The 23401-nt window shown below is 43.9% G+C and overlaps 1 protein-coding gene across 2 annotated transcripts in view; it reads left to right on the forward strand.

Moving 5' to 3' along the window:
• The window catches only part of RGL1 (ral guanine nucleotide dissociation stimulator like 1), a 63283-nt gene extending 40075 nt beyond the window's left edge, over positions 1-23208 (forward strand). The window contains exons 6-18 of one of the 2 annotated variants that reach the window (XM_072343126.1): positions 1478-1602; positions 1884-2099; positions 5896-5999; positions 6758-6842; positions 9123-9212; positions 10761-10847; positions 11646-11678; positions 12370-12491; positions 13007-13096; positions 18162-18348; positions 19853-20107; positions 20698-20812; positions 21235-23208. In XM_072343126.1, coding sequence (XP_072199227.1) covers positions 1478-1602; positions 1884-2099; positions 5896-5999; positions 6758-6842; positions 9123-9212; positions 10761-10847; positions 11646-11678; positions 12370-12491; positions 13007-13096; positions 18162-18348; positions 19853-20107; positions 20698-20812; positions 21235-21422 — 1697 coding nt within the window. In that variant the 3' untranslated portion in view covers positions 21423-23208. The remainder of the gene's footprint in view (positions 1-1477; positions 1603-1883; positions 2100-5895; positions 6000-6757; positions 6843-9122; positions 9213-10760; positions 10848-11645; positions 11679-12369; positions 12492-13006; positions 13097-18161; positions 18349-19852; positions 20108-20697; positions 20813-21234) is intronic. The other variant, XM_072343127.1, reaches the window with a different exon arrangement.
• Positions 23209-23401: the final 193 nt, after the last annotated feature.

A 23401-nucleotide genomic window follows, 5' to 3' on the forward strand; every position in this document is an offset into this window, starting at 1 on the left:
CAACAACCCACCAAAAACCAAAATCAATCTGAAATCAATACAAAGCCAAACCAAAAAGTTCATCTTACTGGGCTGCGACAAAATACAGCCTGAGTCACAGCCTTGTTGCTATGAAGCTTTTCTTCCTAGTTACTACCATGTCAAAGGAAGTGTTTGTGGCTGTTTTTTCCTATTTGAGTGGCTGGCTGCTTGGTATCCAAGGACAGAGGAAAAGCTTACGTTATTGGGGGTCACAATCTACTGAAACAATAGACAACTGTGGTAATGCAGATATGTTGTGTGCAGCGTCAAGTTTGACACATACCCTTATCCTGCTTCATAAGTTTCCTGTTCCATAAGCTGAAATGTCATAGGAGCTCCCATAGTGTGTGAATGGGAGCTAAAATCAGCTTCCAGGTTTGGCAGAGAGGCAAGTGGGAGTAATTAATGGAATAAAGGATAAAGGAAATGAGAGAAAAGAAACATTTCATCCCTAGACTAAAATCTTTCTTGCCGGATGTTTCAGAAATACCATGTCAGTGCACAACGTGGTGCAGTGCCAAATTTACTTGGTCATTGACATGTGTGTAACACACAGTGCCCAAGCGGTTTCCTTACTGAACACAGGTAAGTGAGCAGGGTTGCTGATGTGTGCCCATTGATGTTCTTCCCTGAGTTCAGTTCCCACAGGTCAAACAAAGACAGCTGAGAAGATCTATATTTGGTTTAATTTGTTGTTTAAAGTGAGCAGCCATTCCCAGCAGCCTTGCTTTCTGCGTTTGTTTCCTGAAGCAACAATTGAAAAGGCTCTTTTCTGAGTTATAGACAAGTCAGTTTGAATGGTGATATTTTCCAGTTTGGGGCAGAATAGAAACAGTGGATTAGAATAAAAGGAGAGGAGGAGAATGCAATTAGCCTGAGGGTCGCCAACCAGCAGACCGGGCTGCCCAGAGCCACATTTAGCCTGGCCTTGAATGCCTCCTCCTTGAATGAATGGTATGGGGCATCCACAGCCTCCTTGGGCAACCTGTTCCCATGTGTTACCAGCCCTCTGAGTGAAAAACTTCCTCCTAAAATCCAACAGTTTGGTTTGTGTAATCAAACCTCCATTCAGTGCTGCTGTCACCCATCCCAGCAGAGTAGGTGTCAGTGCCAGCTGCACAGCTGAAAGCTTCTCCCAGCCTCAGCACCAGCAGCCTGAGCAATACATAATATGTCTTTGTTCCAAACTGTGGTAGCCAAAAGGTGACACAGAAACATCTGGGACATGGTGTGCAATGCCTAATATCTTCTCTTCAATGTTGTCCATGTAGTCCTGTGTAAGTGCATATGGTACCAAGATAACTGATACCTCCTTTTCTTTCCACATACAGGAGGTGAACTCTGGATGTAAGAACATTTCTAATGCAATGGTTTTGGAATGTAATCACAGTAACAGCTGCTTTGATTCACTGCTTGCTGTATACATTTACTAAGTTGTGTTTTCCATCCTGCACAGATGAGTTCCATAGCACTTCCCCTTGTAATCTGTATGATGAAGAGGAAATGGAAATTAGTGGTCCAGAAGAATTCTCTTCTTTCCGGGAAGACCTTGTGGCAGAGCAGCTGACATACATGGATGCAGTATGTACAGTATATGTACTACTTGTAATGCTAGGGGAAATACTGCTATGCTTCTGAGTTTTTTTCTTGTGGTGTTTCCTTTCTAATGATTTCAATATAAAAGCTCTGCCAGTTCTGCTTGGGATCAAGGCTATAAAGTGTACGCTGAAGTTTATATTTTAAGCTAAGAGAAAACAAGTATTTATGTTTTAATATGGCACTGGACTTCTAACATAGATTTCTTTTGGACAATAGAGACCTAGGAAGATCCTACTGACTTACACACCTCTGTTTCACTCTAGAAGCTCTTCAAGAAAGTTGTGCCCCACCACTGTTTGGGATGCATCTGGTCTCAAAGGGATAAGAAAGAAAACAAGCACCTGGCACCTACCATCAGAGCCACCATCTCACAGTTCAACGCAGTTACCAAATGCGTTGTCAGCACTATCCTGAAGAGCAAAGAACTCAAAACACAGCAGAGGGCCAAGATCATTGAGAAGTGGATTCATATCGCACATGTAAAGCATTTATTCTATACTGTTTGTTGTTCGCCATGCAGGTGCTTTGGAGTGAGGTAGAGGAAGGAAGGGGTTGTGTGCATTGACCTCAGGCCGATCTTAGCTCTAATTCTTTCTAGATTTGGCCAGCTTTCTTGCTAATAGCACATTGATACCACCACCTTTTCCCTAGTTACTTTTTCTATTTGGAGATTGGATTGATGTTTCTCTCTTTGCAGGGCGGAGAACGCTAATTAATAAATGAGGCAGATACTGTGCCTTGCAGATGGGGAGTGCTACACACTTGATAATGTAATATTTATGGTAAAATGGATATAAATTCAGTCAGTTGAGTTCCCTGGTAAGAAAGTACTGCTCACATCAGTGCCAGAAATGACAAGGTGGTTCATCGCCACTACACTCCCTTCATCAGGTGGTGCAGTGACAGGACAAGGGCTAACAGTTTTAAACTAAGGGAAGGGAAGGGAATTATTTCTGGTAGGGGTGGTGAGGCACTGGTACAGGCTGCCAAGAGGAGCTGTGGTTGCTCCATCCTTGGAAATGTTCAAGAGCAGGTTGGACTGGGCTTTGAGAACTTGGAGGTGTCTGTCCATGGCAGCGCGTTGGAACTTTGTGAGCTTTAAGCTCCTTTTTAACCCAAGCCACTCTGTGATTCTATTAGATCACCGAATGTCAGAAATGAACAACTGGCAGTGCTGTAGGCAGTAGGCAGTCAGAATGAGCTTTGCTCTTCTCTTGCCTTGGCTGTTAATATTCAGTTGGTGAGCATCAGACTCCCTCTCCTGCATCTGTAAATGATGTAAGAGGTGAAGCCAGGTATGGTGTAAGACAGCATAACTGTTGTGTTTTCATCCATGTACCTTTAAATATGCTTGTATGTATATATGAAATTTAAGTATTAGATTTTAAATGCAGAAAAAAAACCTAACTTCTAAGTATTAGTAGCCTTTTTAACATGAAAAAAAAAATATTGTTTATGCTCTTTTGTTCTGAAGATTTCTTGAGGCTAACCAGTCATTTGCTTACTGAATTATTCCTTGTTTACATTGGGTCAACAACCAGCTGGGTCTGGGATGGAGCTGGTGGAAAGAGCAAGTAGTGGTACAATATGGTACTGGTCTTATCTTACTTTTCTACTTTTTCATTGTCTTATATTTATTTCTCTCTACTACACTCTTCCTTTTTGCCTCAGTTCCTTTGTCCTTTAAGAGGTCATGTGTTTTTTTAATCTTGGCACGATAGAGTTTTGCATACCTTATTTGCATAACTCTAGTTATCTTATTTCTTGGATTTTAGCAGTTATATTTTACTGTAGAATTTGTCATAAGTCCCACTCAGAGCACTGGGCAGCTGGCACCTAAACTAGGCCTCCTTTTTGAAAAGAACTTTAAAGCACTTTAAAATGAATATCTGTTGACTTTGTTTGAAGAATCACATGGATTCTTTCAAAGCTCTACAAAACAAGCAGTCTAAAAGGCTCAAGCCAAACAGAGACCTTCCAACCTTGACAATGCATGTCTGTGCTTTCCGAGGCAGCATTGTTAGTACTGGCACCTAAGCTCCAGCAACTGCATGGTTCAGGAAACTGGTATGGGGAAGTTCTTTCACCTCTACCCACTTTATAACCCATGTGAATGGATTAGGAAGTTTGATTCTTATTTCCTGTGTGCAGAAGCTACTAGTTAATGGGGCTGTCATGGGGCGAGCTGGGCTGCAGGCTGGGCAAGCAAGCATGAAGCTGCTTCTTGCTCATCACAGGGCAACAGGAAGGGCCAGGGAAGCCAGGCCAGTCACCAAAATGCTTATTTTGTGGATGGAGAACTTGACTCCCCGCCTCTGTTAATCCAGTACTTCTCCCTTTACTTAGTTCATGCACTTAATTAAATACTCCGGTCTTTGCTAGGCACATGAAAATGCATGTGCACACTCTGCAAAGTAATCGTACATGTAGAACAGCTACTTGCATATGAAGTCAGCTGCCCACTTTGAAGCAAGTTGCTTGCTTTGTGCATGCAAATGAGTGTTTGGAATAGTTAGATGCCTGAATTAGAAAATAATCCACTCATTAAAGTGCAGTTATTCACTGACTTCTAACTCTGTAACTTAGCAGCATGGAGTTCTGCATTTCTTACCCGTTCATGACTTCTGTTTCTTAGATTACAAGGAAAGCTGAATAAACTGCAGCCCTCTCCATTCCACCTCCATCTAAGGCTCATGAGCAGGAGCAGCCAATTTTATTCACGCAGTATTTTCTTTAAAAATAAGAAGTAAAACTGAAATAATTAGTATCCTGTTATGTTTAATTTTTAACAAAATCCAAGTTCTTTCAGAGCACTCAGCAGGATTCCTTCTGGTTTTCCCCTTGAGAAGGACACAGCATGAAATGAAGTTGTTCAAAGCAGTCTGAAAAATTCCTGTATGCAAATGGAAGTTTGCTAAAGTTTAGGCAGCAGTCAGTTAGAACACTGAGAACATGAAATCCAATATTGAATTCCTAATGAGCTTTTAATCATATGACATGCATTTTAAGTCAAGATGGTTCCAAACTGGAGCTTGCAGTCTAAAATCCTGTCATACTTGAGAAAATGTTAAGAATTTACCTCTAAATCCGTATTCTCCACAGCCTGAATTTCAAGCTGAATGTGAAGAAAGAAGGGTTTCGTTCTCAGAGGTGTCAGTCTCCAAAGAGCTGTGCCTTCTTTGGCTGCAAACCATGGAAGATTAGCTTTCAGGTCTTGTGTCCTACCACATGATCTTGAACTTGGCCTTCACAAGTTCTTCTTAGCTATATCTTAAGTCACACAGAATATTTATATATATATATATATATATATATATATATATATATATATATATATATATATATATATATATATACACACATATACACATACACATACACATACATATACATATACATACGGGATGGTGACAGACCAGAACAGGTTGCCCAAGGAGGTTGTGGATTCAAGGCCAGGCTGGATGTGTTTCTGGGCAGCCTGGTCTGGTGGTTGGTGGCCCTGCACATAGCAAGGGAATTGAAACTAGATGATCATTGTGGTCCTTTTCAACCCAGACCATTCTATGATTATACATATGTATATTAGGTAAATATATGGGAGCATATTCTCTTCCCTTAGTTGTTCTGTCTAATACAATTGCCTTACTAGGCATCTGTGCTCTTCTTTGGCAGACTAAGTTTTCCAGTATCCTTTTCCATAGGAGATTTTGCCACAGTGAAGCTCCATATGGCTATGAATTCTGTCAGGATTTGATCCCAACTCTGGAAAAACTTAGAAGGTTTACTCTTTAATAGGGTGCACATACTTGAATAACTGGTTATTCCAATCATATCTTTAGTTTTAATTGACACTAAAATGACTGAGGGTTTACATTTTATATACCACATACAAAGAGGTGAAGCCTGATTTTTTTCCCTAAAGGGCATAAGGGGTCAGTAACCATAAAGGGCTTTTTAAGAAGCATAACAAATGTGCTCTTTAGCCTGGCTTTGTGAGCTCAGTTCAACTTATTTTATTCTCGGACTGGGCTCCATAGTGCTGCAACAACTTCACAAGTACATGAAAGTGAAGAAAACAAGAAATAAGTGCCAAAGCCCATAAAGTGTTTGTTATTTGGATGGGGGGATGATGTTTTTTATGCTTGATATTTGTACAGCTGCCTGCTTAGTGGTGAGAATATGTAGCAAGCATGACACCAGTCAAACAGAAGAGCACTAACCTAGCTGTAATGCTGACCTTTAATGCTCCTGTATTTCTAACCACTCCTTTTGCAGGAATGTAGAATCCTGAAGAATTTTTCCTCCTTGAGAGCCATCGTTTCAGCACTGCAGTCCAACTCCATCTATCGGCTAAAGAAGACCTGGGCAGCTGTTCCAAAGTAAGCCCCCCCTCTCCCCTTGTTTTGACTGTTCCTGTGGCTGGTCCCAAAGGCAAGATGTGCTCTTTCTCGTTATCATCCTTTTCTCAGCCTTCTCTCTCTACTCCTTCATGGATATCTGTTCTCTTTCAGGAGAACCTGTCATTCCTGTGAAGCTCAGGCCCCTTGTTTTGGGTCTGACTGCTCCTCTTTGGTGTTGAGAGATCAGCTTGTTCTCAGGGAACTGGGACTCTTCTATCCTTTTCAGCATATTGGATCTACCACAGCCCATTCCACTTTCCTTCCACTGCCCTGTTTTCTTGTTCAAGATATTGCTATCTCAGGTTTGCAGTCTTGGATGACAGAAAGGCTCTTATGCATTGAATGCTTCTAGCTCTCCAGAGGACATGAAATAAGGCAAAAAATAAGTACTTGGGATATGTCTCACAATAAGTATTCTGCTCCTTCCTATCCATTTATCTACTTTCCTACAGGAATTTTGTATCAGTGTGACTGAAAATCCTGTTCAGAGTCTGAATCTTAGTACCTGTAGCTTGTATGGTGCTGTCAAATAAAGCTATGCCTTTTCTTGGAGCACCACAAGGTCTCCGGAGGGTTCCTAGGAGATGTGCTGATTCTCCTTGAATGCACCTTGATGTTATTTTTTTATATCCTTTGCTGTTATTGATTCATGAGGGAGAAAAAAGGCTAAAGAGTAATCTGATCTTATTTAAAGTGCTTACTAATGAACTAAATTATTCAACTCTTTTCCTGCGCAGGGACAGAATGCTGATGTTTGAAGAGCTGTCTGATATCTTCTCAGATCATGACAATTATCTGACAAGTAGGGAGCTGCTAATGAAGGTGAGAATTAGCTTGAGTTACAAGGCCTGTAATCCCAATGAAAGCTGAAGTTAGCCCATTTTCCATCCAGCTGCCAAAACTCATCTCTTCCTAAGCTACTTCAGTGCTTCAGGGAGGAAACAAGTCTATAGCTTGTAACAGTTTTTTGCTAGGATGAGCTGATTTCATTGTTCATTGCTGAGAAGATCTGGAAAGGTTCAGGTCTGCACTGATGCATGCAAAGCAGATCTAGCAAGATTCTTGGTTGCACCACTGTGACTTCACTGGAACAATGCCACTGAACTTCAGCTGAGGAATTAAACCAACATGTTTATCCAAATGACCTGTACCTTCCTTGGAACTAGAAAACAGGACTGGGAATCTCGAAGGAATAATCTTCCTGCTCTGTGTGTGGCCAGATGGACAACAAAGCAGGCTCTGTCTGGAATAGTTCGACTGGTGTGCAAACCCCAGCAAGTTCAGGGGCTTGAATGGAGTGAGAAAAACTAGCAGAGAAGCTTATATTATGTAGAATCTGAGGAATGTGTCAGTGGGCATTTATTATTTTTATTTTTACATAAGAAGTTCCTCTAAACCAGCTAACTAATTTACTTTTTGGCAGTTCTATCCAGTCTTTCTGGCATTTCTAACTAACCCTTGATATCTGAAATGTTTTGCTCCAGAGTGATTGGTGAGTGCATTCAGATGCAGTCTGTTGTTTATCACCCATTTACAGCCAGCCTATAGCTCAGTTTTAAAGCAGGTGAGACAGTAATAAGCATAGAGGAAAAATGTGTGTTTGGAATGGTTTGTTTGAACTAAATATTAAAAAGATGAAACAACCCGATCCAAGCCCAGACCTTTTGGCTCCCAACACATCACTCTCTCCAGCTGCTGTAAGCAGATCTGCAAAACATTTTGATAGCAGTGAGAGGAGAAAAATTCCATAGAATTAGCTAGAACCCCTCCCCTAGTTCTTGTGGACTGACTTGGAATGATTGGAAGATTCATGTACACTGCGTCCTTAAAGTCTTTGCTTTGTGTCTCTATAAGCTGTCTCTCTGAGGAGGTTGTGTTTGACCTTGTCTATCCATCCTGCAAACTGAAGTGCAGAGCAGACAAAACACCACATGAAACAGGTTGTCTGGCACAGAGAAGGGAGTGCTCTGTTCTCCCTTCCCCAAACAACGGCTCTGCTGTGAGCTGTAGCTTTAGCTTCTGGGCCTGCCTGTTGGCTGCTGCTACTTGAAGAGAGCATATGAACAGGAGGGGAACAACTTTTTACGAAGGTGGATAGTGATAGGACAAGGGGGAATGGTTTTAAACTGAGACAGGGGAGGTTTGGATTAGATACTAGGAGGAAGCTTTTCACCCAGAGGGTGGTGATGCACTGGAACGGGTTGCCCAAGGAGGCTGTGGATGCCCCATCCCTGCAGGCATTTAAGGCCAGGCTGGATGTGGCTCTGGGCAGCCTGGGCATGTGGTTGGAGACCCTGCACATAGCAGGAGGTTGGAACTGGATGATCACTGTGGTCCTTTTCGACCCAGGCCATTTTGTGATTCTATGATTCTAGAGTATCTCATTCACCTTCCGGTATCTTGAGGACATGGATAATTCTTTTCCATTGCTCCTGTTTTTCAAGTCAAGGAAGGAAATGCAGAGTTTAATTGATCTGTTCATTAAGTGTGACTGAAAGAAGTAAACTTTGTAGTGAGAGGCTCTTTACAAGTGCAGGCTGTTTTTTTTTGTACAAGGTTAAAAAGACACTGATGATTCATGCCACATCTATCTGGCTGCTGGAAAAAATAACAGTAACTCCCAGCATCCCATATGGATCTGGGGCTATTTCCCAGATGTATTATGAAATAGTTCATCCATTCATAGGAATTGTGGAGATCAAAACCTATTACTTCAGTTTCCTGCGTGTTTTTGGATTAGTCAATAAGCCACAGAGGTTAGTTGGATCTCTGTGTTACAGCCTAAGAAAAAAACAGCAAAGCATTACATAAGACAGAGATGTTTACTCATAGCAGTCCTCATCAGAAAATTAAATAGAGATCTTGAGCTTGGGAGTGTCAGGATGGAGTTCAGAGAAGCATCCAGACACCTAAATATGCCTAAGCATCTCAGATTTAAACTCTGAGGAGACTTGCAATAGAAAAGCAGCACATGTATGTATACCCAAAGAATCGTGCTAACCTAGCTTGTCTCGTTAAATATATTTGCAATGATTTTACACAGATGTTGTTGCCAGCTTACCGATTACCTCCTCCATCAACTGCCTTTTACATCACTTACAGGAAGGAACGTCCAAATTTGCAAATCTGGACAGCAGTGTGAAAGAGAATCAGAAAAGAACACAGAGACGTCTTCAGCTTCAAAAAGATATGGTGCGTCCGGTGCCCTCCTCCCCTTTTTGAACTGGTAACATGATTAAGTCTATCATGGTGAATGATGAGAGAAGCAGAAGCTAGAAAGGTATCTAAAAAAGGGAATGTGCAGAAGGTAATGCTCTTGTGGATGCCTTCTGTCACACACACAAAATCACTAATAATCAATGCTATTGATTAGCTGATACCAAGCAAGTGAACCACAAAGCTTAGACTGAGTATGTCATACTGAATGTGTTGCACTGTGCTGCCAGGCTGTGCGAGCTGTGGGTTGTGGTGCAAACCAGTTCTCCTTGTACTCCAGTAACACCTGTCTGTGTACTGAGGTGCCAACGGAAACAGATCAAGCATCAGAATAGGCGATGTGCTCAGGAATCTGATGCTGAGAACACCCCAGGATCACAGGATTTGGTGGATGTATGCAATGTATGCGGGGACCACACTGTGTTCCCTGGTGCCGACCTTCCCTTGCTCCCTGACAAGAGATGAATGGGCACATCAGGCTGCTACTCCTGTCCCCACTTGTGTATGTTTCACATCCAAACCAGCTGTTCAGGGTAGACACTGAGCCAAGTGCTTGGCCTGAGTTTCAAGTCTAACAGAGATACACTGAGCATGTTGTGTAAAAGAGGGACAAGTGAGTGATGTGTCTAAACATGTGCTTATCGCTTTCAGCTGTCTTGTTTCTGCCTCACAAGCGAGAACCCCATCAATTACCCTTGTTATCCTTTAGAGAGTAATGGGGAAAGCTACACAATTGTTTCTTAGTAAAAAGATGTAATGTAAATACTGGGATTTTTGTGATAAAGAAAATTAGCTCTGGCCAGAGCGGAAATATCATTTACTTTTCAACAAGCTCATGAAGCTCCTGACATACCAGCTTGAAAACTGCACAGAGCTTTACAGAGATTGCTTTGTAAAACGTCTGGTTTCCAGTTTGCTGGTGAAAATGGCTTTTGTCTCAAAGTTGGCAAAGATTTAAAAGAGCAGGGGAAAAAAGAGGGAGATCTGGGATAGGAAGGCAAAACTGCTGAATATGATTTTTTGTTTGTCTTTTAGCTTGCCTGGAAAAAACTAGTGATCCTTTTGGATGGTAGGAACAAGCATTTCCTTCATGAGTGTAGGAACGGCCTGAACCCTACGGCTGGTTGCAGTCTAGAAAGTTAATATCTGAATGCTAAACAAAATGCAGTGTAATTGAGTAAAATCCCACAGGGATGAAGCAGAAAGAGAAACTTTCCACCAGCTAGGTAGGATGGTTCCCAGCAGGTAACCAGGGGACTCTCAGTGCTCCTCCCACAAGTAGGGTTTCTCAGTCACTGTTGGAAATAAGCTACTCCTCAACATCTGCAGAAGCATCCTGCTTCTCAATAGGATTTAATTTAAATTCTAGCTTAGATACCAAAGGTGATGCAATGAAAGAAAGCTTCAGTAAAAAGACTGACATTTGGTTAAGCAGGCTGCTTTTATTTCTTCTTCTAGTATTGTTTGAGCATTCTAATAATTACTGTTTCCCAGTCCATCTAACGTTGCTCTGATCATTTGCAGGGAGTAATGCAAGGCACCGTCCCTTACCTCGGTACCTTTCTTACTGATCTCACCATGCTGGACACAGCCCTTCAGGATTACATCGAGGTAATTTGGAGCAACGTTTTCAATCCTGAGTGCTCTCCCTGCCTGTATAGCACTGAGTGTTTGTGTTCCTCTGTCTCCTACTGTGTTCATGTGCAGTTCTCAGATCTGAAGGAACAAGTGAGCACAGGAAGGGTAACAGGATTGCAGGAGTCTGATCACATAACAGAGCCTGAGGAGTGGGCCAATGCTCAGAGGTGTTTGTTTCAGACCTTTTTAGACACCTCTGAAAATTGGATCCCAATTAATGCAGATACTTGAGGAGCTCTGCTGAAGGCAACCAGGCTTAATTGTGCTGGTGCTGATGGTTACGATAGGAATTATACTTCTGTCTGGGCTGGTAACTGCTGCTGGCTTGTTTGGTTGTTGTTTGTTTTCCCAACTGCACTAAAGCAGGCTTGAATGAGATTGCTATATATCCATTTTCTTTTTGGCAGTTTCCCATTCCACTGTGCTTTGTGTTTAGCTGATGACCCTGAAGCTTGCTGGGAACGCTGCTGAACTCACAGTATAGGCAGAAGCCAAGTTTGTTTCCTGCATGCAGGGAGTTCTTCAGACCTGATCTCAGTGCACCTTATTCTGGATTTTAATTCTTGAGCAGATTGCCAAGAAAACAGATAACGTTTGGAGATCCACATATATGAGTGCTGTGGTTTTCATCCAATTGGGAAACAGGTGTTTTCAGAAGGTCCTTGCTCAGGGCAGGAGTGCTATGTTAGTGTGCTACTCCATCTTGTTTGTGATTAAATTCAACTGAGCATGTGCTCTTCTACTCTGATCCTTCCTCTTTGCTTCCAACAGGGTGGCCTGATAAATTTTGAGAAGAGACGAAGGGTAAGCTGCACGTTCTGTCATTTTCAGTTTATTGATGCCCCTTTCTAGACAGTTCTCATGTTGACGATGCCTGTTCTCTTTGCTCAGGCATATGCAACAGGTTGGTTCACATTTGTTTGAATAAAGTTGTGCCATATCTCTATTCCGGGGCCTGAAAATGACTTGGATTTGGCTGTGACGGAGCCATTTCCTTCCTTAGCCTCTTCCCAGCTCCATAAACTGTTTCTTGGACTTACCTCTTATGTATAACTGCATAGTTCAGGTTACTGATAATGAGTAATTAGTGAACTTGTAACCCTTTGCTGTTTGTGGAAGAGGAACTGCTGTGCTGCTGCTCGCACTGATGCTGCACTTCGGAAAAACACTGTGGTGGAGCGTGATTCCTTGTGCTTGTCTTTGAATTGGTGCACCTTTAATAAACTGCTCATGTTTCAGCGCACATTAAGGATACAAAACAAACAAACAAACAGAAACTACAGCAGATTTCATTGTTTGTGAACTGCTTGTTGAAACAGTTCCTCAGCTGCAACTGAACCTGAAGTCACAGCAAGTTTGTGCCAGCTCAGTTGTTGCATATATTTAGTATATGAATGAGTCTGTTCAGCTTTATCTTGTTTTCTGTTTATATGAATGAGTCTGTTTGGTTTTTATCTTGTTTTCTAAATAGAATTCCTGCTTGATTATTTCTTAGGAATTTGAAGTAATCGCCCAAATTAAGCTCTTGCAATCTGCATGTAACAGCTATTGCATGACACCAGACCAAAAATTCATCCAGTGGTTCAGGAGGCAGCAGCTTCTAAGCGAGGAGGAGAGGTATAGTTCTGCATTCAAATGGCTAAGCAGGCTTTGCTTTTCTTACTCCATGCCCACCTGGATATCTTATGTCAGCCTTCAGGGATTCTCTTACAGATCTAGCACACACTGCTGCTCCAGCATGGTGGAAATACATCTGCCTGCTGCTCAACAGCTGTAGAAAAAAACTGCCTAACTCTAAGCAAGGCTTAGTTCTGAGATTGGAAATGAAGGTTCTGACTGAAAGATGTGAGCCTGTTGTGTCTGGCCCATCTGCATAGCCAGACACGCTCGGACGATGATCCTGAAGGACATCAGGGTGCAAAGCGCTTGGGTGGTGGACACAGGCAGCAGTAGCAGAGGCAAGGCAGAGCTCATGGTAAAATGTGGGCTGTGTTCCTCTTTGTGGGGTTACAGTTCTTCTGTGAAGTGGGAGTAGTTGAAGATTTCTCAAATGTCCTGAACACATGCACTGCTTTGACATATGTAATGAATACTGCTGTATGTAAAAACAGTCAGTGCTCTCTGTCCTGCAGTTACAGCCTCTCGTGTGAGATTGAAACAGCTGTTGACGCAAGCACCATGTCACCAAAACCTCGGAAAAGCATGGTGAAGAGGCTCAGCCTGTGAGTATGACTGGGGGATACAGCAGCGTTGTATGTGTTGGTATGAACCAGAATGAATTCAACAAGCAGAGGTTGTTTCATCAGCTGAAAACTTGGCTGGGAACCCCGACCACCACATTACTTTTAGGAGACCCCATTGGCCAGAAACTCTGAGTTCTGTCTGAAGCTGCCTTCTTCTATTGTTATAACTGATTGTGAGGATTATTAATGATGAAGGAGATTACAGACAAACAAACCTTTTTAAGAGCCAGGAAAAGGAACAATTTTAGGATTGGATTATAAATTCAGTATCTATTGTGCAATAACTTCCCTGAACTCAGTAATAAAACAGAGTTAATGAGGATAAAGTCTGGCCTGTTATTAGTCTAATTTACTATCCACATGCAAAAATTCCTTGCAGGATTTTACTATGATAATTAAGGTTGGCAAAAAGGCATCGAAAATAGAAACAATCTGCCTAACTGCCTTCATGTTGGAAATGGAAAATAATCATGGGGGAACGGTCCAATTTAGTTTAATAGCTTAAAGATTTGGGTGGGTAAAGAGCGAGGGTGTGCAGCCAGTCAGATGTGGAAATAACAGGCAAGCAGGAGCTGCAAGGAATGAAAGCTCAGGTCAAGGGGTCAACATCAAAGTATCTTAGAGGTGAGAATTGTGAACCTGATGTGAGAGGAGATATGAAGGGACTCCACATGTGTATTGGTTGTTAATATACAGATGGTAACAAATGTACAGAAGGAATAAGCAAAGGGAAACTCACCAGTGGTGGTGCCTTGGCTGAAGAAGCTGGGGCAGTCCTCACTGGAGAGTGATCTCCAAGAGATGCTGCCTCAGTGGGAGTCAGTCCTTGAATGAGGTCTCAGAGAAGGTGGAGTCGAGCTTCACCCCTTCCAGGAGCACAGCTACATCACTCTCACCTGTGCTCCCACAGCTGACCCCACACTTGCCTCAGCTGATTAATCAGAGGTTCAGGCTGTGATTACCAATCTCCCATACACTCCACCCCTTCACAGCGTGAACCAATGATTAGGTGAGTTTTCCCTTATCACAGAGACCCAACACGACGCTGATACAATCTCCCATCGCACTGAATGTTGATGTTATTCAAATGATGATTGGATGGGTATTCACGATCTTCCATGGGCCAGTGCTTGATAGATGTTACTGGAGACAAGCCATCTCGAGGTGCAAGTCAATTTGTGTTTCATCAGTCCACACAAATCATTCTCTGATGGTCCTAGAGGCTTAGAATCTTAGGGAGAGTAATACAGATGTTTCAAGGGTACTAGGAGAGGAAGGTCTGCCCTCCAGGGCAAGATACAGGCCATATTCTTATCTTGGGTCAGTACTTCTGCTCGTACCGGACTATGTCCTGGCCTCCAATACCATACCCTCTGGCCAGATATCTGTGGCTGTATGACTATGTCTGGCACCAGAGGAGGAGTCTTGATCTGCCATAGGGACATGATAAGTGTCCCTTTAGCAATAAAGACTGGAGTATTGACCATGATGTCAGTAGGCCATGTACCTATCACCGAGGGGGTAACTGAACCTCCCACCTCCAATAGTCTCCCCCAAGGTGCAAGTAGGCCACACCACTTGGGTCCTACCTGCACCTTCCAGGGCCAATTTATCTTATGGATTCCTGGTTTTAGATTCTCAGGGGCAGGGAGCAGAAGATTATTTTCATTACCAACCTGCGGTTTTACCTCATTATCAGTACCTGTAATTTGGATCCTAAGAGGGGAGGCCCATATAGTGTGTAACATTTTCAAGGCATTGGGTCTGCCATCCTGAGGTCTTTCGTTCAAGTTCATATAATCTTTTCGTCCACCCCTGCAGGGACTGGGAGTCTGTCTTCAGGGCAGCGTTAAGGATACCACTGTAGCGTTCAATAAGGCCTGCCCCTGTTGGATTATATGGCAGGTGGAATCGCCATTCAATGTTGTTCTCTTCTGCCCAGCGCTGTATCATCGCTCCAGTAAAGTGAATCCCTTGGTCACTCTCGATAACTTGAGGTGTCCCGTATGCAGACATCAGTTTAGTGAGTGCCTTAATTGTGTATGCTTGACTTGCCTTTGGTACGGGATAGGCTTGCAGCAGTCCACTTACAGTATCAACGCAGGTCAGGGCATATTTCGCCCCCTCAGACTGAGGGAGGGGCCCAGTGTAATCAACCTGCCATCTCTGAAGAGGACTATATCCTCTAGCAATGTGGGATGTTGTTTCAGGCAACGGTCTTGGTCTCATCTTTGAGCAAGTGTCACAGTCCTGACATGCTTGGACGATATCAGATAGTTGTACAGGCAGCCCCCATGCTTTAGCAGCTGCCCATCAATTTTGGCAAATTGAACGCCTGCCCAGAGTAGATCATTAAACATTTGTTTTCAGGACACCCTAATGGGTCCTGCCCAAGGGGTTCGTGGGGCCGATCTTCTGGCTCGGGCTATTGGGAAAACTTCAGTATCCTCGATCACTCTGATACTGTGCTTGGTTCGTAGGCGCTCAGTTTCTCCTAGGTCCACTACCAATTGGGCAGCTTGTTGGACTGCCGCCTCTGTGGCCACTAATGGGTTTAATATGGAAACCAACGTTCCATACATATGTGAGGGAGCCTGCTGTAAGATTAGGTCTCTCATTCCTGCAGAAAACTTTACCATATTGGGGCTAACAAATGTGTCTTCGTAGATAGCCTCTCGCATGCCTAGTTCCCAGATGTAATTCTGCAGGTCTTCCATAGAAGACCACATCCCCGTATGTACTGGCATGTCCATTTTATTCAACCACACCATGCGGCAGGCAGCCACTAACCAGTCTATGATTGAATTATTTTCCTCAGGGAACTGGGTCCCTGCATACAATCTCTGCCTCAGGGCAGGATGGACTGTTATTGTTGCCAATTTAGATACTTCGGGGCCGCTAACTAATACACTTTCTGCTCCCGAATCCCATAGTCATAATAGCCAGACCGGGACACTTTCCCTCGGCCTCTGTCTGAATCGTTTTACTAAGTCCATAAGTTCAGTGGGTATGTATGGACGTGTTGTTACATGTAAATATGAGTCAGCAGGGGGCCACTGATCTAGAGACACCCCTGCTGGTTGATCCTGAACTTTTTTTGTTTTTTGAGTTACCACAGGACAAACTTCTAATAAATCTGTCTTAGGTGGCTCTTCTAGGTCAGATTTAGTGACCTTATTTTGGTCCGATGTTTCAGGATCCCTATTGTCATCCATTGAAATATATCTAATTTGGGGGTTCGTTGAAAAAAAAGATGAATTTTTCCCCGTTAACAGACTAATTTCGCCCTCTAGTTTTTCAATGCGGGCTTTTAATAATTGATTTTCATGCTCAATATTGATTTCATTTCTGCCCGATTTAAAGCATTTAGCAAAGGCCAGGCTGCCATGGATGCAGCCATTTGCCTTTCCTTGGTTGTCAAGATATCTTTTTGCAGTCCCTGAAAATATTCGGTCAGATAGTAGGGGGACACATTGCCTGTTACTCATAAGGGACCCCATTGTTCAATAATTGTTGCTAGTTGGAAATAAGGGGACGTCTCAAACCCTGGGATTTGTCCAGGGAGGGTTTCTCCTAAGGGGGTGATCTTCTCTCCCTTGAACCAGCTAAACACATTCCATAAGAAGAACATTTTTTTTCCCTGATATTTTCAGACTCCTGCCTGGCTTGCCAAGTGTATTGGTTGTTAATATACAGATGGTAACAAATGTACAGAAGGAATAAGCAAAGGGAAACTCACCAGTAGTGGTGCCTTGGCTGAAGAAGCTGGGGCAGTCCTCACTAGAGAGCAATCTCTAAGAGATGCTGCCTCAGTGGGAGCCAGCCCTTAAATGAGGTCTCAGAGGGGATGGAGTCGAGCTCCACCCCTTCCGGGAGCACAGCTACATCACTCTCACCTGTGCTCCCACAGCTGACCCCACACTTGCCTCAGCTGATTAATCAGAGGTTCAGTCTGTGATTACCAATCTCCCATACAACATGTTAGTGGCATCATCAAGGTGAGGGGAAAAACAATGTATTTAACAGCTCTGTCAGCTCTTAACTGTTCTTTCCTGGCAGTTCTTATACCTTAATTAGGAACTGTCACTGCTGATTGGTCTCTTATTTCTGACCATCTTTTAATGCTCCAGTATTGTAATTTACCATAGCATCAGTTTTGTTTGCACTGTGCAGGCTTTGTGTAAGGGGCAGTTTCATCTGCAAGCTGAATGTACTCTGCAAATTAATGCTGTAGAAAAGACTGGCTTAATTTTCCTGGAACCACTGAGTGACACCACTCTAAATTGTTTTAAATCATTAACTACATGCTGACATGTCATCTAATTCACTTGGTTTCTCTGCTTTATGTATTATACAAGCTTGTTTCCTTTGGCACTCCTTTAAATTTACCTGACCTGCATTTGGAAATGAGTCTCGGTGAGGGAGAACCTGTCATCTATGTCATTTACACTTCCTTGCCATCTCATTGTGCATGTGCATGTTCGAGCTCAGAGAGAAACTGGTATCTGTGGCAGCTTCAGTGAGTGCAGGAATGTGCAGTAGAGGTGAATCTGCATTCTGAAGACCTTTGCCCAGCATATGGCCGCACATTACCCATCACTCACTGTTCTACTAGCTCAAAGCATCTCTGTCTTGAGCTTCTTTATGTCAGAAGGACAACAGTGTGCAGCAGTCCATTAGGAGTGAGATGCCAAGCCTCTAGCTTAGTTTGTAAACGTGTCCTATTTGCCATCGGTCGCTTCCTAGCAAGAGAGTCTGAAAATGTATAAGACTGAAGAGAAGCCTCCTTGATGATACTGAGCATTAGCTCTGATTTCGGTCTTGCAGCCAGAGCTTACATGAGGTCAAGACAGTACTGTGTTGTGTGTAGCAAACTCTCTTTGACAAATGATATAAACAGTAGAGAGGAAATGAAAACAATAGGCCACTCGAGATAGAAAATCAAAACAGTATGAGAGCTTTTGCACCAAATGACAGCTTTACTCAACCCAGTTCTGTTCTGCTTTTGCTTACTGGCTGTGATGCTTTGTTTTCTGTATATTAGACTGTTTCTGGGCTCTGAGGTGATCGCCAACAGCACGCCCACCAAAGAGCAACACAAATCAACTCCAAGTGGGAGCTCTGGTGAGAGCATGGACTCAGTCAGTGTGTCGTCCTGTGAGTCTAACCACTCTGAATCTGAAGAAGTCTGCGTCACTCCCATAGACACTCCTGATGAGCCACAGAAAAAGGTACAGCCTGGGGCTTATTGTCAGCACTGTTAGACAAAGGCAGGCTGTTGATACTGCACCTAGATGTTTGCCCAAGCCTTGAGTCTTGACTAGGGTACTGCTTTTAAGGGAGTGGAGAGAGTCTAAAAATAACTGTAAAAATGGAAGCGATCCAGTCGGGGGGTTTTGAACAATCCCTTTTGTGTTGCCAGGATACCAGCAGACTGCAGTTTGCCTTCTGTGAAACCAGATTTTAATGTGGTTCCTGATGGTGTTTTGAAGTTTTGGAGCAGTATAGGGTTAATTTGCCAGCCCCCCCCCGGTCATGCTTTTTGGGAGGGATGGGGCAGACTGGCAGCATCCAGTCAGTTCCATCTACCTTGGAACCATAGGAACTGGGGTGAGGAGCCAGAGCATCCTGCATGCAGATGGTGGCACTTCTCTCCAGCACACAGCAGTGTGACGTTAGCAGTGATAAGGGCAGAGGATCTGTAGGCTCCCCCAAGCAAAACCAAAGGAAACAGGAGATGGAATCATCAGAACATGAGTGAATCAGCAGCAGGTCATTTCACCCCAGGCTGGCTCAGGCTCAGTGAGCTCTTCTGTGCTTAGCAGCCTGCTGCAATGTTTGTCGTGCCGAAGCAATTGATGCAGATCTATCTGGAAAAGGGAACTTGACTTTAGCAACTGAAGAAAGCCTGTCTGTTAGCTCATGTGTATGTTGGTGACAGCACTGTGTCATCCCAGAGCAGGCAGGGCTGCTGCAGCTGCCTCTAAAAGAAATGCAGTGCACCAGCAAGCCAGGAAGTCCCCCCTTTTTCCTCTTGCTGGCTTGGCTGAGCCCCATGCCCTGCAGGAATGAAAATTGCCTTTAGCATTCTTAAATCAAATGGAGCACAAGGTCCCAGACATCAGCATCCATCTCACTAAGTCATTCAAACAGTTCAACTGGAGTGGTTGTTAAAGTGGATTTGAAGCATGAGTTGGAGAGGGAACCTCCTGGCTGCAGTTTCTGAGCAAGGCATATGGAAGAAAATGGTGAAACCCTGCACTTCAGGGGGAGGGGAGGAGGCATAAAGGATAAGGAGCAGGGGCAGACAAGGAGGGGTGTGTTTGTGTATATGTATGTGCATTTTCACAGCACTCGTAAGTCCAGCTCCCTGTGCAAAGTTGGGTCTTGCTGCAGAGAAGAGCGCCCTTCCCACACCCATCTGTCCCCAGCCAGGAGCCCACTCTGTTCCTTGTTTCTGCTGCCACCTTCTGGCCTTCTCACACTATGGGCAGTTCACCAAATGGGAAGCAAGTAAGCACTAAAATGCTGAAGTGAATCAAGTCTTTTTTTATTTTTCTGGGTTTTTGTTGTTGTTGTTTGTTTGGAGGTAATACCACAGCCAATGTGCTAGACAGAGTGCAGAGCAGCGAGGATTTGCGTGTGGCTCCTACTTTACTGTGTTATCCCTTCGGAGCTACACATGCACACATACAAGGTCCAGTTTGTAACTGTGTTTCTTTTCCTGTTGTGCAGCTCTCGGAATCTTCCTCCTCCTGTTCGTCCATCCACTCCATGGACACATCCTCCTCGGGGCTGCCATCTTTAACCAACATAATCCTGTCCCCTCCCTTCTTGTCCTCCAACCCCAAGATCCACAAGCGCTCCATCTCTGTGACATCCATTACCTCCACAGTACTGCCCCCTGTTTACAACCAGCAGAATGAGGACACCTGCATCATCCGAATCAGCGTGGAAGACAACAACGGCAATATGTACAAGAGCATCATGGTGAGTGGTGTGCAACAGCTCTGCCCTCTCCAAATTGCAAAGAGCAGTTTCTTCTGAGGGCCTGCCAAATGCTGCTTCCAATCTTCCCTTTGACTTCAGAAGGCCCTGCAGAACCTCATGTCTGTTCCAGGTGCACCAGAGCTCCACTGCAGACAGTACTCTAAGTTACGAGGCCAAAAATCTTTGCAGGGTGTCAGAGAAGGTATTTAACACAGTGAGGCTCCAAATTAATTGATGTCTGTAAACAGCAGATGGGGCAGTTAGTTGTATGGAAGATTATGGCTAGCAAGATTAACATCTCTCAGAGTGGTTGTTCTGGGAAGTAGACAGTGTGATCTACCACTGGCTCTGCCCATACAACATCTGTCTTCTTGAATTAAAATAAGTAAGTGTCATAGATACCATAACTTACCTTAGTTTCTAGGAGTATCTGTCTACTCCTATGATACTTGACCCATTAGAATTTCTCAGTTCTTTAAAACCTTTTGCGAGGCCAAGTGGGCTGCAGAGACAAGCCTTTACTGATCATTAAATCATTATATAAAGTGAACAAGCAGAACGTCTCACTACACACCTGTCTCTCTTTGCAGCTAACCAGCCAAGATAAAACTCCTGCTGTCATCCAGCGAGCTATGTCAAAGCACAACCTGGAATCTGATGCAGCCACGGAGTACGAGCTTGTACAGGTCATCTCTGAGGACAAAGGTAGGGAGGCAGAACTGCTGCTGCTCCATTTTTAAGGAAGAGGTAAAGTGCTGCGTTATTACAGTTGCCACTGTGTGGGGATGGTGCAGCATGGCCTGCCAGCACCTTGCCTTCTATAAGGAGTGTGTGCTCATGGGCTTCCCAGCAGCCCTGTGTATGAGTGCCTTGTGGGCATGGCCACCTCCAGAGCTGCTTCCTGAGCCAAGCAGCCTGCCCACAGGGGCAGGGCACAGCCTGAATCCCTGCTGCTGCTGCTGCTGCTGCCTCTCATCCTCCATAGCCCTTCTCTCCAGTTTCTGACAAGGCACGGCAGCAGAAAGGGGCAGCACTGCTCAGCTGTGTGCAAGCATCTGTTCAACAGCTCTCCGTTCTGCATTGTGCAGTACCACCAGTGAACACTAGCTCTGGTCCTTCTGTTGCAGAACTGGTGATCCCAGACAGCGCCAACGTGTTCTATGCCATGAACAGCCAGGTGAACTTTGACTTCCTACTGAGGAAAAAAGCTCCCACCGATGAGCAGGTGAAAATGAGAAGCAGATCCAGCCTGACACTCCCCAGAACTGCCAAACGGGGGTGCTGGAGTAACAGGAACAGCAAAATCACACTCTGAGGTGGATGCCGTGGCTCTGAGTTGAACTGCTTGAGAATCCTACCTGCACTACCATCCAGTATTACAGAATCGCAGCAGGTGAAGGTGTCAGTATTCAGCGCTGAAAACATTGGAAACAAATGCCAAGCAAGCGTTTGGTTATCATCCAGACAGATATGAGTCTCTTCACCTGCAGCTGGACAGACATGGGTTTACAGGACAGGCCAGACTAGGATTATTTTGTTTTGCACATTAGCCTAGGAAGGTGAGAAACCCCAGCTAGAGGGGCAAACAGGACTGCAATGTTTGTACTCAGAACACCACATAAGCCTACTTCTTATGTGAGAAAAACCTTTTCTTTGTGCCAGTATTACACACAATGAGAATACCTAAGTTTATTTTTATATAACTGGAGAAGAAAAGCCACAGGCCTGTTCTTCCAGAAGGGGGCAGGAGTCCCCCCTGGTCCACGCAGCCCAAGGAGAGTGCTGGGTCACAAGAAGGGGTGAGCTCCACCGAGTGCACCTATGGCAAGGCAGAGTGGGTACAGCCCCAAAACACTCAACTGTGGAGAAGGAAGAAGCGACTGCAAGCATGTGCATTGCCTTCACACTGCTAGCAGCCTTCTTTTTGCACTTGTTCAAAGCTAGAAAATTACCTATTTTGCATTATTATTTTTTTCCAAAGAACATTGAAAGAGAAGACTGCTTGCTTTCGCATGAATGGCATGATTTGTTCATGAAGAAGGCACTCAACACTACACGTCTGGACTTCAATGCCACTGCCGTACGGTTCTCCTTTTGCTTGGCTAACCCACTCAACAGAAGTCGATGCCTCTGCATGCACTCTGACATGACTGATGTACCTCTTTGCAATGTGCAATCAATATTCAGGAGAACTTTCCCATGTAACTAACTAACTCCACCATTTCCATTCCATGGGAGGCAACTACACTACCTTCTGTCTTAAAAGTGGGTATTGAGAGGAAATAAATAGCCAGATTTCCAGCATTACCCTCAAACAGATTTTATATCCTTGTAGCATTATTATGCATAACCTCCAGCCAACGCCATTGCTCTTGTATATACCTATAAATGAATTTTCTGACATGGTACATCCTTTCAGCTGGAATAAAGAATTTAACCATCTATTCCCCATGAACACATACCTGGAGTGTCTTCCCATGTCCAGGCTTCCTTGGAAAGAGGGAAGTTTGATTTTATAAAGCCATAGATGAGACGGGGCATTGTAAACAGCCTTTACTGAACAAGACCGCCTTTGGGATATGTTAGTGTTAGTTCCAATAAACTCACATACTGAATTTTACACATGCCTGGGGCTTTTCTTCTACCTGCTCTGCAGCTGCCATGTCCAAACTGGGCTCAGAGTACATCAGCAGTCTGTGATAAACACGTGATGTAAGCAGCAGCGCATGTGCCATTTTGCACACTGCCTTTACAGGAGGCACCACCCAGGGCACAGACCTTGTAAAAACTACAACTGGACTTAGGTAAGCGAGGGAGGCCTGAGTTTGTAACCAACCTCTCACATGTGCCAAGGGTTAGCACAAGTTTACAGCAGAAGTGGTTTTCTTTGCATTTCAGTGTAAGAACGCACTGATGTCTGTACAGCATCTTGCTAACTCCACCATTGCATGCATGTATTAAGCTGAAAGGTAAATGGTCTTGATTTTAAAATGACCCCTCCCCAGAACATTTTATATATATATATATATATATGTATATTATTTTTTACTGCTTACCTGTAATCTTTATACAATAAGCATATAAATATTTTTTTTTTCACTGATATTTGCCTTAAGTTAATCTATGCCCTTCTCCTAGGCTTTATTACTACCATGTGTCAGTAGTAATACCCTTCCATTAATGCCCTTCTCTCCAGCATCACCACGTAAACTGTCTCAGGTTCCCAGCTCCTTCTGCCTCCCCTGGTAAAGCTCTTGACTGCACCAGTTTGGACTTGAATGGAAAACGCTCTGT

The sequence above is a fragment of the Excalfactoria chinensis genome, chromosome 8 (genome assembly GCF_039878825.1).
Source record: "Excalfactoria chinensis isolate bCotChi1 chromosome 8, bCotChi1.hap2, whole genome shotgun sequence".
Lineage (NCBI taxonomy): Eukaryota > Metazoa > Chordata > Aves > Galliformes > Phasianidae > Excalfactoria > Excalfactoria chinensis.